This window comes from Rhodnius prolixus, unplaced genomic scaffold (genome assembly GCF_049639745.1).
Source record: "Rhodnius prolixus isolate KJV_2025 unplaced genomic scaffold, Rpr scaffold_4, whole genome shotgun sequence".
In the NCBI taxonomy this organism is placed as follows: domain Eukaryota; kingdom Metazoa; phylum Arthropoda; class Insecta; order Hemiptera; family Reduviidae; genus Rhodnius; species Rhodnius prolixus.
The window spans coordinates 31,500,263-31,520,764 of NW_027411614.1; the positions used below are offsets into that span (position 1 = coordinate 31,500,263).

The 20,502-nt window shown below is 33.6% G+C and overlaps 1 protein-coding gene across 2 annotated transcripts in view; it reads left to right on the forward strand.

Annotated features, from left to right (window-relative positions):
- Positions 1–4,781: 4,781 nt before the first annotated feature.
- The window catches only part of LOC141455998 (agrin), a 53,986-nt gene continuing 38,265 nt past the window's right edge, over positions 4,782–20,502 (forward strand). Inside the window, exon 1 of one of the 2 annotated variants that reach the window (XM_074131552.1) lies at positions 4,782–4,996. In XM_074131552.1, the coding sequence (XP_073987653.1) occupies positions 4,963–4,996 (34 nt within the window). In that variant the 5' untranslated portion in view covers positions 4,782–4,962. The remainder of the gene's footprint in view (positions 4,997–20,502) is intronic. The other variant, XM_074131553.1, reaches the window with a different exon arrangement.

Below are 20,502 nucleotides of genomic sequence, written 5' to 3' on the forward strand. Positions count from 1 at the left end.
TAGATAAATACATGAATAGAATGAGGGGAGAATTCACCCATTGGTGAAACTTCCAAAGTGGTACAGTTCACTGTTGTACATTGGCACTTACTTCATTTAGAAGATCGCGTGGCCACCTGCGCTTCAACCGCCTAGGACAGGGGTCGGCAACCCGTGGCTCGCGAGCCGCAAGCGGCTCTTTTATCCAAATTGTGTGGCTCTTCAGCCTGTCGAAAATAAATTGTATATTTCAATTTTATTAAAACAAATGTAAATTCCATTTATTAAAGTAAAGATATTTTTTCAAAAAGAATTTTAAATTGAGATTTGGTTTGAAATTGAATAGAATTATATTAAAATACAGTTAGTAATATATAGGACTGCCGCCATTTTCATTCAGACGCAGGTTTAGTTATTATTTACTTTGCAATAAGTGAAAATAAATATGTAAAATATTTAAATGTTATTGAATATCATAAAATAATAATTTGAGAATACAAATGATCTTCAGAGGTTTTTACACCATCATCCTTGCGGCTCTTGGTAAGATTTATTAAAATTATTTAAGGAAGAAATGGCTCTCTACTTAAAATAGGTTGCCGAGACCTGGCCTAGGAGGATTTCCTGGTAGAGTAGTAAGTTGAGATACTAGTGGATTAGGATGTGATGTGATTGAAGTATGAAATTTATTGTAACGGGATCTTACAGCTTTTGAAACATAAGGAACAGGGGAATCTCGGTGCAAGGTAGAGTTAGAGACATAGTAAAGAGCATTGTTGATTCTACGGAGTGTTTTGGATTAAGTGTAAACCGAAAATCTAAATTTGAAGATGATTGGCTGTCAAGAATTGCCTTTTAACTAAATAGGTTTTTTTTTTGCTGTTTTTGGGCATTTTTGTCCAAAGTGGTTCGTTTAATGTGAACTTGGAAGTCATTTACTTGTTTAGTACAACTTGTAAGTTTCATTAAAACTTATTTACGTAAAGATGAAAAGAGAAAAATAAGTGATTATTTATACCAGATAATTTTACTACGTAGCGTTTTTTCAAAGAAATAAGAAAATGATCAAAAAGTCATTTATAATAACTAACCTAAGTGGAAAACTTCGCAATTCTGAAGAGTATGGTAAAGGAACTTAATATAGACCACTATTAAACATGCCAATGGTAACTTAATATGGTCCTGTATTAAACATGCACATGTATTAGTGGCAAAAAAGGTCAAGAAAAGAAGAACACAGGAAGCGAGAACGCGGTCAAGCATAACTCATTTCTAATCTTTCTTTTCCTTTGGCAATAAACTGTCAGGTTGCATTAAACGAGTTAGTGTTACAAGTCGCAACAGTTTTATAATCGTGTTTGTTTAAATGTGAACCATAAATTAATAAACAAAAAAATCTTTAGTTACAACTTTAAAAAAAGAGGTAAGATTGTCCTAGTAAACCATTTATTAAGGCCTTATTTCGGAAAGTATATTAATAATTACAGAAAGAGCTTTTCAATTAGTGAAAAAAAGCTACTAAATATTCCATAGAAAGATAAAGTATGACGCTATCCTGACACCCTGCGGGTCCCACATCCAAAAAGTTCTATTCAGTAGCTATATCTCTCGCGCAACTAGGTGGTAGAGGCCAACTTCATTTGGGAGCAATGTGCTAGCGTTACCAGTCGACCTGAAGAGCTCCCAGGAATGGCAGCGTACTGTGAAACAAAGGGTTATTTGTTCGCCGTTTAAGACCATCTGCATTGGCACATTACAAAGTTATATTAAAGAAGAGGGCCTCAATATAAATAAAAAACTAAGCAAGTGCTTAGAAAACGAGCATTACCAAAACATGTTTAATACTGTCACATTCACCGTCCAAGAGATGAAAGCAAACATTACAGACATAGTCTTGTAGTCAAAGAAAAGCGTCAGGCTGCATTTTAGATATAACAATCTAGATTATAATTTGGTTCAAGAGGTGGATAAGAAATAGCACAAATATCGGGCCATTCGCCATTTATCTCCACAATATGCACCAACTCCAACAATGCGGAACTACCTTTGTCGTTCGCCGTAACAAACTAGACATAGAGAATTGTCTGTAAGCGAAATGGAAGCAGAATTGTTATACTGGCCATGCATAAAGTGTAATTCATTGCAGCGCAACATCGCTGACTTTGACTTTGGAGTGAAAATGTTCAAATGCGTGGGGAAAAGTATTTTGGATTGAAGACCCCGAATAATACAGATGCACCCTAGATTTTTTTCAAAATAATAATATTGAGACTGATTAGCTCAGTAATGGGTACAAGACAGCGAAGAACGAGTTATTCCGGATAAAAATTTTCAACACTTGATATTCTGCAAGGCCTAAAATTAATAAATAATTAATATAATCCAAGTATAACATAATATTCTTGAAACTTGCTCTGTAAGTTATCGCTTTTTGGAGTAACTTAGGCCGTACTGATACTTGGTATCTCCAGATAAAATTTAATTTCAAAATTATTTTTGCGAGTACTTGATCGTCAATAAATCTCTTTGTTACTTCAGATAATACTTAACATTTTGGTATTTTAGTGTTCTCTCAAGATAAATATTAAGTGAAACGTGCCCCGCAACGTTACAAAGGTTGAAAACCATTCTTCTAAGGGATAGCAAGTCTTGAACTTCTGTGATCGTTTATTCTATGCTCCTAAAAAATTCTAGAAAACATTTAAGGAGTATTTTTTGGTTAATCTCTATTTTTGTTTTGTTTTGAGCAACGAACATTGCGGTTATAATGCTCTGGCAGCACATAGAACATTTACGATCCGACCCAAGATTATATTTCTTTAAGGCATATTTTTACTTACATACGCATACACGCCAATAAACCACTCGTATTCCAAATATATACATTCACAATGTATTCATATTATACTCAATTGAATTACCTAACTTTCCCCAATCCCTAAATCTCAAGGCTATTGTTTAAATAAACAAATAGATAAATAATTCCCTTTTACTTGGCGCTATCTAAATTTTGTTCTATATTCTGTCTTTTAAGAATTTGATTACATTATCTATGGTAGAGGAGTTATTTATCAGGACGTCCTTTAAAAGGATGGGAATATTGTTCTGACAACCTACGTTGGTAGGAAGGATAATATGTTGTACTGTTATTTGTAGGTTGCATGTACTGCCAGAAGGGAATCGGATTGCCACCTTTAAGGTAACCGTGGGTCAACCGTGTGTGGCCAATTCTCAAGCTGGCTATCACTACCTCCATTCTCCTTATGAATCTAGATAATAGAGTAGCTTCGAGTCATTGATTGCTCTCACGAGTCTTTGATTGGAACGGTCGTCCATTCTAGCTGCCACCTTTGATAATATCTTTTTTACTGTGCGAATTATGTCACTTGGTAGATTTGTAGATTGAATTAGAAGGGCGGTTCCACCAAAAAGGGGAAGAAACGCAGGCATTCCAAAATGCCCATTGTTCCCCGCCCACCCCTCATCTCAAGAGAGATACCGGGGCTTTAAAACAACAAATCCGGCTAAAAGTTGCCAGATGCTATAATAAACTAGTAACAGGACACTAGGGAGCATGGTGACTCAATCACCCAGTGCACTGAATAAACCTAGAAAGTTCTGTTAAAGATTACCAGATGCCACAATCTCCTGTAGGGAAACATTTAAGCTCCCGAAGACAAGGAATCTAGTGCCGCACAGTCTCATTGGCCTCAGCTCAGCCAGCGCAAACTGGCAACTGGGTAAGGCCGCATTTGAAAAGATGGTACGCTAAATTCGCATGTCCACTCAACACCTGAACCAACTGGCGGATCCAAGGACCTGCTAAAACCAACTATAGCCGTTTTTGACAGGCCAAGAATTTCCTTAGTCTAGAGGCAGTCAGCTCGGGATCTCCACCGTTCCTTCAAAATCCACTGCTCCACCTCTGTGCTACAACGTCGATAGGATACAGGGATAATGGGCTGAGGAGTCATTGTTATCATCGCAGCTCCTTCCTTTGCTGTTTCATCAGCAAGTTCTTTACCGGGAATCCCGGAATGAACAGGAGACCAAGCAACCGAAACAGTATTCAAAGCTCCCAACAAATTGAGAGCAGCGTGGCAAGAATTGGCCGAAATTTGGTTCTTACTAGGAGAGACCAGAGCTTTAATTGCAGCGTGGCTATCCGTGAAGAACCTAATATCAGTATCGGCAACTTGGTAAGTTCCTCTTCAGTGAAACTGTCATCTTGGTCGTTGCATTCCCTACAAATCCCAAAATTGAATGTCTGGCACGATCGAAATATTTGCTGAAGAAAGTAAAATGCATTTCTTGGTAAATATGCACCGGAACTAAGAAAATATATATAAAAAAACTGTTTAACCTGATTGATAAACGTTACCCAATACATATGAGAATATGACAAAGAGGCAGAAAACTGTAAAAAGAAGAAAAACTAGCCAGAAAACATGTCAAGGTCGGAAGACGGTAAAGATGTAGAAGACTGGAGGGAGGATAATCAGCTTTTTTCCCCTCTAACATCCTCGCAAGCATGATCTGATTCACATGACGCTTCTATACCAACAAAATGGTTTCAGAATCACTAATTCTATTATGACCGTGATAATGAAAAGTAAAACATCTTATTCTAGATGGAAATGAAAGTTGAAGACTCACCTCTGCTACAGTGAATGATAAGGTATACAAAAATAAACACCATAACAAGAAGCTTCAAAAACCATTTAGACCACCTACCGATAGATATTTAGCCTGGAAACGTGCATAAAAGTGATTCAGCGTATTAAGTTTGGTAGACTGGGACAGGGATATTGATAAAAGGGAGATAGAGAAAAAGTTTAGACCTTATTCTATGAGAGGGGCACTTTCTAGTTTCAACAGAAATCTAGTTTGCCATGTGAAAGGGGTGGGGAGCGAGAGCACATTACATCTCTTCTAGAATGCCGGCCACCTGGAGCACTTCAGTACGCTGCCAGCTCTCGAAGCATGTGGTACATATTCTTCTCCTTTCTAGTCTTAGGTATGTCCTTTTTTTTTAAAATACTAAAATTTTATTAAATATTTCACATAAAACTGTACAAACAAATTTGAAAAGTAATATAGATTACACAACTGATTTCCCTGGATTTGGTGTCGCAACTACATTTCAGGTGCCATGGATTAGCAACAGATATATATCCTTAATCATGTTTAAAATTGATTACAGAGAGTGATAGTTTAGAGATTAGTGAAACGTTTTGCAGAAAGCTCAAAGTGCTGTGAAATCTTGATTATCTTCCATTTGATATTCTTGTTGGCACCCATTTCCACAAGAATAGTGAGGTTCGATCACTCCCAGTTACGTTTGTGCCATATTATAATTAACGCGAGAGTTAATATCAGTTTAATAGCTAAAATGATTGAATCTGGATGTGGAAGAGGGATTAATAAGCTAGTTGGAGTAGAGTTGTGGTGGAATGATTTTCGTTAGCCGAGAGGCAGAAGGGATTCAGGGGTTCGTTTTGATCACAGAACGAAGCTTGGTCAGTTCATTGAGGTTCTTTTTAGGTTGAAAGGATTAAATGTGGATGGAGTTAAAAATACGTGATTAAACGTTTAATCTTGCTAAAGAAATACTGATTAATGTCGTGGTGGTTTCTACAACCTATCAGGTACCGCGCTCCAAGAAAGATAACAAAATAACTTGTTAAAAATTTATCACAACCAATTAACATATTAATATTTAATCAAATTCAATGCCAAGATCAGGTCAATACTCTTTCAACATTATAGCTTGACAGACTTCGATTCAAACTGCTTAACTTACGTGGCTTGTAATTACATAAATCATCAAGCAGTCAAGAAAAAAAAACTTATATCCACTGATGAGTTCGGAGTTGATTAAGTCCTGATTGTCAGATTTGTTTGAAGCCGCATCTTAGAATGATGGATATTTTGATAAGTACTCATATATTCCCCTAATGAATCAAATTATTTTTATAAAAATTCCAAATTTTATAATAATTTATGTATTCTACGCTACAGATTATTCGTTTTGTGTTTAAAAACTTTCTGCAATCGCTTTGTTGTTAAGATCGTTTTATTTTACAACATAAATAATCTTTTGCAAGAGATTTCATTAAAAATGTACAAAATAGTGGCTTTATTCGTGGCGTTTAAAGATAAATTATGGATTTAAAAGAAAAATTGTCCATTGAATAACCTGACAGCGTCGTTTGTCATTCGCATTACATTGTATTTATTCTAATAAATGTAAAACATAACTTTTTTTTTTGTTGATAAGTTTAAGTTTTGAGTTTAAATTATTGTGATAAAATGTTTTGTCCTAAAATTAGAGCTAGTTGGGAAGTACCCACAATTTCATAGGATTTGAAGAAAATTCTGTGTTAATAATGGATACAGGTACGAGAACTCTTCTTAGGAATGATAATGTCCATTTTCCCTAGATCTTTAAATAAATAAATAAATGCTGGTGGAAAACCAAATATTTTTGGTTTTCAGTAAAATAATAAAACAAAAAATTCATGAAACCCTTATTATTTCTACATTCTAGGAACTTAAAGCCACGGCGGTTAAATTAATTCAACAGAAATCTTTGTTTGCTTAGAACGGATGTTGTGAGTAAATACTTAGGTAGGACAGAAGGATATTTACTGTTGGAATGGCCAGTTGAATTTCTTTATTTCTAGGAACGTAATACAATAAAGCTTCTCTGTGTTCATAACCATTACAGAGATCTTGTGCTCTGTTTTCTCTTTACTTTTAATGCGATAATAATCTTTACAGTAGAACTGGATGGATATCTTAGGTTTCTGATTTATTCCACTTAATTAAATCTCATACGTTTCTGTGTAAAGTCAATGGTCAAATTATTATTTCTTTTATAGCGTTCTACAGCAATCTGTATAGAAAATTCTGAATATGCTGATATCAACTTAACTAAAGTTTTAAGTGTACAATATTAGAAGTTTAAGCAAATTTAGGATTTAATCAAAACCCAGAAGGAAATTTGTAGCGACCCAGTTGATCGCAAAGAAAACTATATGAAGCACTTCCCTTATTATTCTACATCTTCTGGATTAAAGAATAAGAGTAACTGGAAGAAAATCTATTAAAAATGAAATCTATACAATAACTTGTATTCGATTCTAAATTTTAAATAAGAGTATGAAACCTTCCTTTTGCTTACGAATTAAGGAAATTAATTACATGAAAGAAATACTTGCAAAGTAAACGAAAAGTCAGCCGATGTTCACATAGTGAACATGTCACTCTGTGACTCACGTATTAAATACACAAAGTTACCCCGCCAAAAGTGGGCAATCTCTCTGCCTACGCCCGTGCCTCCTCCATCTTGATCTGTATCAAAAATTAAAACTGTCCGGTAGGACAGTTGTATAAGGGGCGATCGTCAAAAAATGCACGAAAAAGCGTAACGTTGAAAAACACCCAACTTTGACAATTTTTTTCTCCTTTTCTATAAAAAATAAAATTCCCAAATTTTCTTTAAAATATAGGGCAAATCCTCCTTTATGACTTTAATTTTTTTTGCAACAACACAGATTAAATAGATTTAGAGTAGTAAGTTGCTGAAAATGAGCAAAAACGGCTTTTTCAAAAAATGGTCTTGTTCTTCTTGTTGTTGTTGTTACCTTTTTTGTAAACAGCGTAGCGCCTAAACGTGAGAACCGATTTTCATGAATGTGGTGTCATTCGATTCGGAATTTTATGTAGATGTGCCTTTTGGGGGTCACGACGCTGTACATCGAATGGGAGAGGAGTTAACCCCATTTATGTGAGATCAATTTAAATAAAAGGTAAAATTAAGTATAATTATTGTGTAAGATTAATAAAGTTTTAAAAAGTGTTTTTTTTTTTTAAACTCACAAAAACTGAAGAATAATAAAGATGTAGCCAGATTATCGGAAGATGGATTTCTTCTAATCCGGTGACAATATTCTAGCAGAATATTTTTTGCAATCTTGGTAATTGAAAAATTATGTTTCTGCTGAAAAGTTCAATTCAGAAAATTCGATCCGCTGCAGTAAGGAAAGTAAAAAAGATAATCTATTGGAAAATGAACTTATTCTTGGTAGTTAGCTTAACTATCAGTAAGAATTGGATTTTCTAAATCTTGGCGGCAAATTCCATTCCTCAACTTCATGTACCGGAAGTTGTGTAATTATATTTCTGGTTCTTCAAGTGAAGTTATGGTTTTCATAAAACTTATCTCATCCATAGTTGAAAAATTCCATTCTGCTTATCCATTTTGATAAATGTTGCACTCTCTCAATAGATAAGTACAAATGATAAGTTTTGTTTCTGAAACAAAAAACATAGCATTGGTTATTGGAACCAGAATATCATAGTAAATCGGTACGGTAAATCACGGTAATCAGTACGGTATAAATCACGGCCTCTAAGACCTTGAACTTATTCCCAAGGGAATTTAAAAGCAGTATTTACGGAGAATGTTATTTAATACACAAATTCATTGCCACAAAGTTATTCTCGTAAATCTTTAAATTACAAATTTCTTTATTTAAGTAATGATTCTACTGAATGTGTTTAACATTAAATTATCTAGTGTTTAAAAGTAAGAGTTGCCCTCACTTTCTTACCCAATAAGTAAATGATTGCCCATTTATTGAGGCGAGCATACGTCCATGTTATTTTGTGAATGGTAACGGATCGCGAACTTACTTCATTACAATTCGCTTTGGCAACACAGTAAATAAAATCTTATCGACCGAGAATCAAACATTTTACCGAGAATAAAACTCAGCTTAGCGATTTCTCTTAGATATAATTCTAAAAATAATGAGTCCAGTGGTTACCGCAATAGTTCAGCTGTTAATTCTAAAATCGATAGTAAAATCACACTAAGCCCAGGTTTACTTGATCGAGATGTCCTAAGATACGGGTTTCAGATTAACAATAAAACTTTAGTCTTAATCTTAAGATTGCCTAGATATCACCCAGTGGCTGAGAGTTACTCAAAAATTTATATTTAAAATTTATTTAAATTTATAATTTTTATACAATACAAAAATTATTCATTTCCTATAGCCCGTTTCTTTTATCTTTTTTTGTAGGTGAAGTTGTTAACAGATGGAACCGTTATTTATAATAAAAACGGTTTTTTAACCATTCATCATACTCGTCGATCTACTTGTTTCTATCAGTTTTATTTTATTTCCATTTTTACTTAATACATTTTTTAATTTTATTTTTTGTTCAGATCTTTTATTGTCTTTGCGATACAGAAGTCAGGTGAGCCAGTACAGAGTTTTTTCTTTTGTGAACAAAGTAATTGGGTCGCCGTTTTTTTCGTATTCCATGCTCCATGATTTAATGCGAACGATTTCTCGAATTTCAAATAAAAAAATTATTAAAAGTTGCAATAATTTAGTTAAATGATTTTCTCTAACGGTTGGATCCTCTTGAAAGCAATGAATTATTTGAGCAAAATTATTGATTTCTGTTTACATTCGAGTTTGGATGTCAATTGAAGTAGAATTAAAGAGTTAAAAATATTATCATCAATTTTCGCGATTAGCCAATTCTTGAATTAGAGCTAACCGCTCGGCTATCGTGGCGCCTAGTAAGTGAAGGTAAAAATCAAAATAACCTAAACATGTGATCGTCACTCGTTTTTTTGTGAATCAAATTATTGATTCTGCTTTAAAAGATACATTTTGATCTGAAATAAGTTCGAAATAATGAAGGAAAATTACAGTTAAATAATAATCATATATCGTATATTTTTTTAAAATAAAGATTTGAGCTGAATTGCCCAAACTTAAAAAATAAAATTGAAAAAAAAAAATTAAAAAAGCAAATGAAACTTGAAATAATAAAGGATTTATCACCAGTTGAAACACTACTAATGGTTATATGGTTTTCCTTTATATTTTTCAAAAGCTAGATGTTTTGGATAAGGTTCATTTTTGAAATGGAAGTTTCACGTAATAAACAAGATCACACTACTACTTAAGTAATTTTACAGAAAAAAGGTACGTTCTGTTACTTTTATTTTAAATTTTGGAGAAATTAGCGAAACTTGCATAGTGAATTGGTGGAAGCGATCTGGCTTTGTTTGGCTCTGGGGAGTGACAGTGGGTTTATCAATTGTTCCAATTCAAATAATTGTTCTATTTGATGAATAGATAATTATTCCTTAGGTTAGATTAGATTGTATTAAAAAGGGCAGTTCTCACCAAAAAAGGGGAAGGAACGCAGGCAATCCAAAATGCCCTAATCATTCTTTACTATTAAAACAAAGTTACCGTTAACTATATGTTCAGTTAACCTAGCGTAATAAAAATATGAATTTACGACTATAAAAGACAAAAAACGTTATGTAATAAATAAGTAAAAAAGATAGCAAACATCTATTGCTAGCAATAATTATCGCCTATAAAAGGAATGCTGTAATGGTTGTACAAAATATTTCTGCATTTTCTTTTAAAACGTAGTAAATATCATGTTATTTATTAACATTTAAATAAAAGGCTCATAACAAAATATTTATTAGAGATTGTCCCTTTTGGAAAGGTGTATTTCGAGTTACAATTATATTTTGAGATTCAATTTTAATGCAGTGTGCTCGTCGGTAGTTAACTGGCAGAGTTTTATGTCTTAAAGAGTCACTGAATTTATTTACCCGCATGTATACGCATCGTATATCTTTTGAAGACCATGTTTTCAAATAGACATTAAACATTATTTAATTTTTAAGACTGACCTTGACAAATATTACGGTTATTGGAATCTGTAGTTTGACTCTCATCTCTGACTTCCCAAATACTATTGTTACTAGTGTAAAACTGGACTAAAACAGAGCTTTTAAAGTTACACAATATGATTAATGTGAGCCTCATTTTTCTGACAACCCCGGATGTAGCCGATCTTTTGGACTATCAAGCAGTAAAAATTGGAGTGGATAGTTCGCAAATGTAGGAGGCTGTAAAAACCTCCATCATTGGGAATAATTCCTGAAGGTTTGAACTGTTTATTTGCAGAGTATAATTCAAATTATTTTGTATCAAAACTGTAAAGCTTCGCTGTTAAAAAAAAAAAAAATGGCACTCAGTAATCATTTCCACGGGCTATTGATTTTCAGTGGTACTGGGAATGAACAAACAGTATTCTCTGAAAAGTACCATCACTGAATTCTAGAAAGTTCCTTACGTATGGATCTTACTAAATAGAAACAAATTTGAAGAAAAACGGCTGACCAAAAATGCGAATTTACTAAATCATCTTTTTTCAGACTTTTACAATTTTTGTAGCTAAATTGTCAACATAGACTGAGTCTTTGTTCTTGCCATTCAATATGCACATTAAGTAAACAATAACTCTGTGAAATCTCCATTTTCCTCTTTTAGTCATTTAAGAATGTACATTTTATTTGAAACTTTCTTTTCTGGGTTAAGGAGGATCCTACGTTCTCAGGCCATCTTTTTTATTGATCTTTTCTAGAGCCAGAATTCTTTTTTGTTTTTTGCTTTTACAGTCCACTTTTTGATGTTACTGAGTGTGACATCAAGGACAGATACTAATATAAGTATTTAAATATATAGTTTAACGATATTTGATGCTAACTTTTTCCAGAAAGCTTGAATAAACTCAAACATCTATTGTACAATTTGCTAATTTCTGTTAAGCAAAATTTGTTTTAAATTACGCCGAAAGTATTTTTGAAGCTCTCTCTGATAGACTCGGCAAAATGCTTTAATAGATATTTCCCACAGTACCTGCAACACTTGAAAAAATATTCAAATTAATGAACAATGCACAAAAGCGGAGCGTAATCATTTGATTGTGGCTTGGATGTAGTTGTAGTGACTTTCCATTTAATCAAATCATATTGTTCAATTCCTTAATGGAAGCTCAATTTGGAAATATCGTGTTAATATCCCAAATAAGGTTAACCAAAAAATAATGGGCAATGTTTTTTTGGTTTTAATTTTCAATATTTACTCACAACTGTTTCACGTTTTCTTCATATTTCAAACGAGTGATCCAAAATAAGAGACATGTTCGATTTCGATTTCAATTAAAGGCATTAAATTTCTATTCTTCCTTTTATCATAGGAGCTCCTCAAGGAAGTAAATTCGCTCCTCCTCGCTGTAATCTGTACACGGTTGGAAGAGTTCCACTCTAACACATCAATTTATTCGTTTGCTGACAGTCCTAACCCATATTTCAGATCAACCCTGTTCCAACTTCATATCCAGAAATTCTGAGGTCAACAAAAATCCCAAATCCTACTTTATGAAATTAATTATAAAGTACTTCTTCCAATATATCTGAATCACAATCCTGTCGCTCTGGCAGATAAAATGCGATATTTCAGTCTCTACTTTGAAAATTCCTTGATCCTTCACTGAAGCGGCAGGAACTTAATTTACGTTATCAAATGATCAAAAGACTTCTGGACTAATGATTCCTATTATAGAACAAACTAAAGAGCTGGACTTACTGGTAAAGTAATCGCCTATTTCCAGGCTTAAAGCCCAAGTACCTAATTTGGTACCGTCCGTCGCCTTGCTATGAAGCTCGTACTTTGTTAATCTATTTAGTAGTTCTCATATATATGTTCCTCTGAACATTGATGTTTCCTGAATTCACCTCTTTGAGTTCCGTGCAAAATTTTAAAATTTATTCAACTGTAAAAAAAAATAAAATATATGATTTGTATAAAAGTTTAATTAAAGTGAAATCCAAAACATGTTTTTGAGTTCCAACTTTATACGTAAAAGTGATAAACCGACATTTTTCTGAGCAATTAATGTTATAAATTCTTGGAGACATAAAAACCTGTTCTTTCTTAAAGTATGCGACTAAGTTTATGTGTTTATCGCTCCTCTACAAGAGCTTCTACTTCTTCTTTTTTAACAATATAATTTATTCGAGTTCAACGAATTGTGAATAGTCATTTAAATCGGATTTGAAGTATGATATTTAAAATAGAAAATACGTACATCTGTTATATCAGTAGATGGTAGCTGGACGTTTAAGCCCTGACTTAAAAAAAATAGGCGATTATGTTACTTAATATTATTAAAATTGTTATTATTATTTTTAGTAACAAAGGGTAATTGCTTTAACTAACGAATTATCTCTTTATTTTATATTATTTGTTGTAATAAAACCTATTTATTTGCATCTGTATGCATAATCCACGGCAGCAATCGTGTATTAAACAGACCAAGTCCCTGAGACCGAGTATCACTACTATGTCAGCCAGGGCTGAGATTTCCTAGGTTGGGAAAGACGGATTTAAACTTTGGGAACAACGTGGTATATTGTCGAAGTGCTGAGAGTTTATTCAGAGCACAAATGGAACGTTAAGGTTTAAAATGAATAGAGCAATATTTAGCGGAAGATTTTGGATTTAGAAGTATTAGATGTTTCTTTTTGAAAGTTCGATGGGGCTCCAAAATTCTGCTCCATATGTCAACATCAATCTTAGTTTGAATTTGTAATTTATCTCATGAAACAGCGGTTGGTCTGACCAGTTTTTAATGAAAAATAATATAGTTTTTGGTACAAATCAAAATAATTATCATACGCTATCTATTTATTGTCAAACATCGTACCAAAAAATGCATCTCAGTCATGCACTAATTTAGGAGTTCGTTCAGCTTTAAGAAATCTTTGAGTAATATGTTTAGCACAGTGACTTAGAAACTGTAAATAAAGAGTTTTCATATTCTAGAAGTAAAAGTGGAAAGTTTTACGGATATTATGACCCAGAACAGCATCTTTCCTAACCTTTCACAATACAATTTTCTTGGAGTGTGACTCAGAGGTTTTTCATCTTGTCCCTGTCATGCTGCTTCTTTCAGCTTCCAAAATCAGCACTAGCTTCCCATAAAGTTAGTTGTGTCAATAGCAATTAAAAATACAAGTGCCTTTGTAGGAAATACCTTGAAGTAAACCTTTAAAGCTAACCACGTTAATTTTCAAAAAAAATGTCATCCTCGCAAAGATCTCGATAACTCTTCCCGGTCGGTTTCTAGTTAACTTCCAAGTCAAGCAAATCTTTCCATATCCTGCAGGACTCTTACCTCTCAGATGTCATCCTATCCTTTAGTCCGTTACTCCAAATCTACCTCAGCCATCTTCTTCTCTGTCCTCACTGACGCCCTACTAGACCAGTTCTTAGGAACTCAATTTGCCCAAAACAGACCAGTATTTCTTCTTCATTTGACCCCGCCCTACATTTTACTTCTACTTCCGTTTCCCCTAACATCCCTACTTTTTCTGTTCACTATCTTTATATGGATACACCTTCAACAGAAAATTATTTTTAAACCGTTTTGGAATCCTTTTTTACAGCTTTTGGGGCAATATTTTGTTTTCTTTCCAACTCTGCATCACAACCTATCGCCATGTAGGCTTTTATTTTTTCAGAAAAACCACACCATCGGCTAAAACAGTCCGTTGAGTTCGGTCATTTACCGCTACATCTAATCGTTTCTCATTTTCTGAACGGCAGCATTTTATTTAAATATTTTAAATTAGGACTCTTACTTCAAGAATAGTAAATTTGTCATAGTTGCAGTGAGACGAAATGGGTGAATATTTCTTGCCATATTATTTAAAGAGTACTATTCAACGCAGGAATAACTCATTTTAGGGAATGAGTACTTCTAAGTTTAATCTCTCTGATCGTAAAATTTTTATTAGAATACTTACAGTTAAATAGGTAAATGTGGGTTTATGGGTAATTTTATTGTTCAATACAGATGAAGGAGTAAATATCTCTCTTCTATTTACATATAAAAAATATTGAACTATCATTTTTAGCAATATAAAATGCAACAACGGATGTTTTATGTTTTTTTTAAAAAAAACGCATTACCATGATTGTACAGTTGTCATACTAACGGCTGATGCAGACTGGACGAAGAAGTGTAGCTGCAGGTTAAGAACCGAACTGGCTGCCGAGTCTTGTTAACACCATAAATAGGACACAGGAAGAAAGCCACGGCGAGCCAATGTCAGCCGACTTTCCCCCACGTTACCATGACCTCCAGGCCTACTTCATTCAGGCGAAACGGAGCGACTGTGGTCAACCTCCCACTCACCTATGATTCTTTTTCTCACTCTTCCTTTATTTGTATGTAATGTGTGAAAGATTCATTATTTTAAAATAGATTCATTTAAACATGTATTTTTACACTGTTAGCAAATGTGTAGCGTTTGTTGCAAAGCTTAGTGAATTTACATTGCTAGAAGCTTGAAAATTCAGTTATATTCTCCAATGAAGAATCAATTTCTGATGGCTGTTGAAAATCTGGTCAGAATTAAGGAAAACCAGCTGACTTAAGGACAATAAATCAAAGATATTATCTAGTATTTCGAATTAGCAAACTTTTTTAAATAATATAAATTAGATGTACTACTCAATTAGAGATTTGAGTATAATATAGATTAGATGTAACGTCACACTTACCGGTTAACCAAATTTTTCTTAAAATAACATTTTATTGTTTCTTTTAACGTTCTTTGATGTACGGAACGGAGATAGTTAAATTGATAATGATTTTTCTGTAAAACTTCTAGTGGAAGCAAAGAACCATGATTGAGATTTCTGCGATACTGCGTTTTTGAGTGATACTTTTCAGAACTCACTTGCATTCACTGTTCTCTTTCAAATTGAGTGGAATTCAATTTCGAAAAGTTCTAAGATTATACCTTCATTCTTACTGCTCTTATTTCTACTTTTAGAGGATACGGAAGGCACCCAGACAATGTCACTCACTAATTTCTTTCTGACATTTTTGCCTCTGCTAGGTTGTAGATTTAGATTTTACCCATGCCCCACGGCACTGCAGCCACCAAGAGGCTTATTGTGTCTTCCCTTAAGTCTAGTAGGTGAAACCTCCCCTTCTAAGAAGGTTGAGGGCTTTCCCTACCAGTTGCTTCTGCTCTACAATCTCCTCTGGTCTCAAAGTACCAAAGATTTCGTAGCGCAGTCTCTCGATTGCAAAGCAATCGAATAACAGGTGAGAGGCCGTTTCTTCCTCTTCCTAGCACAATCTGCACAATGGTTGCGCGCTAACAAGGCCTACCTTGTGCAGGTGCTTTCTGAACCTTCCGTGCCCTGTGAATAGGCCTGTAATCAGAGTGATCTGATTCCTGCCCAAACCTAGAGTCACTTTGGTTCTTTGTTTGCACAACAAGGGCATAACCCTCTTGCTGTGTTTGACCCTAGGAAGCATCACCCAGTACTTTTCATGTTCTCTCCAGATCCAAAAAGGTTGTGGAAGCGCCTGTTCTTTTTTTTGCTTCGAGTGCTGCGGTTAGCGCTTAATAAAATATTAGAACGCATTAAGCGACTATGGTTTAGGCATCCAGAGTGGGGACAACGTAGATTTTCTGTGGAAGTCCGCAGTATTTCCATCTCTTCCTCAGTCCTCTCTCAATTTTCTTACACCTAAACTGCCTGTCATCATCTATTTTAGGCAATCTGGCATCCAGCGTCCATAGATCCATATTATTGTGGATCCTCCTTACTCTCTCCTGCTATATCTTCTTTGAGGATCCGTCTGGACCTGCCCGACCTTTCAACCTTTAAACTCCAAACCATAATTAGACATTGTTGCTGCCTATCCCCGATTGTAGTCCATTTTAACCACATTACATTACACATTACGCAACGTTACAGGTGGGTGGATTTTTGTCAAGATATGGCCTGAAACAGAAGCAGAACAAATAAATGTTTAGAAAAGTTAATGGAAAAAATAGTAGATAAATTGGCCTTAACTATTTCAAATTCCTCAAGTAGGCACATTTTTAGTAGGTTACTTTTCAAGAGTGATTGACGAAAACTATTGAATGTTATATCATTGAGATAAAGTTCCATTTTTCATTTACAGATTCATAGATTTTCTCCCTAAGTTAAGGGACTGAGAGATATTGGAACTATAATCAAAGCAAAAATATTTTGGCTTTCCTCATTCTTCTGTTGTATTCCTCGAAGTTTATTAATTTCTATAAAACAGCAGGGCTTCATTCTAAGTTCTGGATGTCCTTCTTGTGACTTAAGGGAATTAAAAGAAGCAAATAATCACTCTTTACATATCAACCTGGGCAATCAGTTGGAAAATCATAGTAATAAACTTGTGGAAGGAGATGGAAAGTATTAATTTATAAAAACACTGAATTAATGTAACAACTTTTGGACAAAAATTCGATTTAATGTTTTGCTTATGAAACAATAAAAAAAAAAAAAACAATCTTTACAGTGCGTCCACAACTCTTAAAACCAGTATCCCTAAAAATAGCCACACGGGAAACAGCGGCCACTAGTAACCGGTTTTGAAAATAATAAAAGGAAATTTAAAAGTTGCGCACTATCTTCACGTTTTCTACAAAGTGGTAGTTTCTGGAGCTGCAAATGGAAGGTTGTGATTATTATTCTATTTTTGTCAAGCTTTTTTAACGTTCTACCTCAAGATGTAGCTTTAAAAAAAAACTGGATTCTTCGGGTCAATGATTTCATTTATTTCAAAAAATTTACATAATCAACTAGGAAATTTATAACCAAGAACTTTGGAATTCGACGTGTTTGATCAGAACACCTGATATTTTCAATATGTTGACGATTCGAGTGGACTTGATGGAGAAGGGAATTAACTCTTTAGACGAGTAGCGTAATGGTGGCCAATTTGTTTACTTGAGAAATAATTTCTTGTAACTTCATTGCCAACTTCGCCTTTTATGCCATAAGCTCTATGTTTTTATAATCAAGAGCATTTTTCCCTGTTAAGAACTACGTTTCACGATTTAACAGTTGTTCCGTTAAGAAGCCTTTAATGTTTACATAGTAGTCCTTTTTCTGTAACTTACTCTGCAAAAAATGATTTAATTTAAATTATTTTTTATTGTTTCATAGTCAAACTGAAAATTAAGTACTTTTTTGTGGAGCTTGCGTGAAGAAAAAGAAAGAGTTTGATAATAGTTCAGAGTAAGTTTTGTAGAATAATCGTGCGGTTAGAGTCCGTAAAGGTAATTATTATATGTGTTCATTTTTAATGTGCAAATCTAAGAAAATTGAAGGAATATGTGTTAGCTAATCGATAACCTCAACAGCTGTTCGTACTAAGTGGACGTTAAGCCTTCTTGAAGTTCTAGGCCTAGGCTTCAGTCTACTGTGCATTACATACATAAGAACTGTCTTGGAAGTAAAGAAAACAAACGAAGTTGTGAACACGCGATTTGCTCTCACTTCAATTATTAAAACTCTAACTTATACATTATTTTTAAAAATTGAATTTTGTCTAAATTTTTGTCGGCTTCAAAATTCACCACAATAAACATACATACATGCTACCTTTCTTGAACCCTTCTATTATAAAATAAACTCATTAATTGTAATAATAATACTAAAAGTATTAAATAACATGTGATGATTTACAAATAAAAGTGTTTAGCCTATTTGATGATATAAGCCTAAATACGAGTAATATCAACTTTTATAGAACTTAGTTTTAGCCGCTAAAGTATAAAAAATTGTTCATTAAAATTCTACTTCTGATCATCCGATTTTATTCAAATTCTGTATTAGTTAAGTTGGTAAACTTGCTGTTTTTTTAATATTATATACAATTTAAACCTTGCAATATGATAAGATCACACTTCAAGAGCGAGAATACAATATATATGTTCTTTTCTCTAAAAATAATTAACCTTGAGAAGTATTTCAATTAAAAGTGATAGACCTACGTTTGTTGTGTGTACAGGAAATTTCAAGAAGTTTTTTTGGAGTAATTTTCAAGTTTTTAGCAACCATGAACTGTTCACAGTTTGTTCGGTAAACTAGCACTTTCGATTGTTGATTTAAACTTTTTGCGATCGCGGTCCTCTTTTTAAAGTAAAAATTTCTTGCCGACCCCTTTATAACATAACACCTAATGAAATCCAATCTTTCCAATCTCTCTCTTTAAGGAAATGCACTTCCGTTAGTTTATGTTTCTACATAATGATTAGGCTACAAAATACTGACAATTGAGCTGAATCTTGAAATTAGTCTGTAGACTAATCAAGAGCTGCATGGCAAATATTGGGCTTTGTTTAATTATTTCCATTAATTTTTGAAACAAGTCCTCAGTAATTTCTGTATTCCTTTTACAAACTGTATCATTTGATAATGGAATTTTACGCAGTTCATCTGCACACCATGAATCAATTCGAGTAACTTTAACTGCAACGTGTAATGTTCCTCACCAATTGTAAAAGGTATTTTTTTCGCTTTCGCTACTAAAAACGATGCTTCGTAGGTTGCTAATAAGTATTTTTCTTGGACCGTAGCATATTTTTCAAAACTTAGTTTTTCTTTTTTTTGGAATCTCTCAAAACTTTTGTAGGCTCCATGCTTTCATTTGGCCAAAGTTTAGTTGCAGAGTAAACAAAGCGGTTGCTGTTTATCGTGATAATTATTAAAAGTAAACCCGAATTGCAGAAATGATTCATTATATGTTCTTTTTTTTTTTTTTTGACGAATCTGGCTCTTTTCTTGTACATTCGACCTATTTTTCGATGTAAACGTCTAAATCCTAATTGTTGGACTGGAATAACCCGATAAATTAACTTAAAATTGTAAATCTGTACGGCTGTAGTAATACTTCATTTTAATAAAGATCAGCGTACGTAACAAAAAAATCCATTTTTTTATTATATAAAAAGTGAATTCTAAAATTTTATCTTAAAATAAATGTCACGTAATCTTTAATACAAAAATAAAGATGTAGGTAGAGATGAAAAACTTGTGAGCAGGAAAGTGTTACGGACAAGATTATATGTAATTACACGGGAATGGATATATTGTGTTGTGGGGCGGAGCCCTGGTCCATACATAACCGAGATGATTGTGTTGAAGACCAACTCACTACGTTATGATAGCCACACATGAATCCTATTTATACGGCTGTGGTTTTTTTACTTTCCAACTACTTTCAATTTATCATTTAATGAAATGATTTTAATTTCATCACATTCAGTTGTAGCAAATTACTTAATACACTTCTTTTTTTCTATTTCTACATCTCTTATTAAATTACAGAAGACCGGCTTAGTGATGATATCAGCTCTTAATATTTATTTATTTTTGGTTTTAGTTCTTTCAATTGGAACTGAATTTTTGTTTACTTCTAAAAAGGAGAGGCTACACTTTACCAATAATTTTGTCTAATCTGTAGAAATAGAGATTTAAAGGTTTGAATAATTATTTTAATTTATCAAAATAAATGATAATTTTTTACGAACTGCAAGATACAAAAAAAACATACCTGTACACATTGATACAGTTGTTGATCTTTCTTAAGAGAAAACGGAGGCTACCTACCTGAAATATGGTCCTGCAAATGTTGTCGGTGAGGCCAGTAACGGAAGAAGCAGACCGTCTGAAAAGAGAAAGGTTCCGTGCAGATGTTGTCGCATGTTGCACAGCTGCAGATAGTTAACTCTGCAAAAACAATTATTTTTTGGTATATTTTATAGTACTTCAA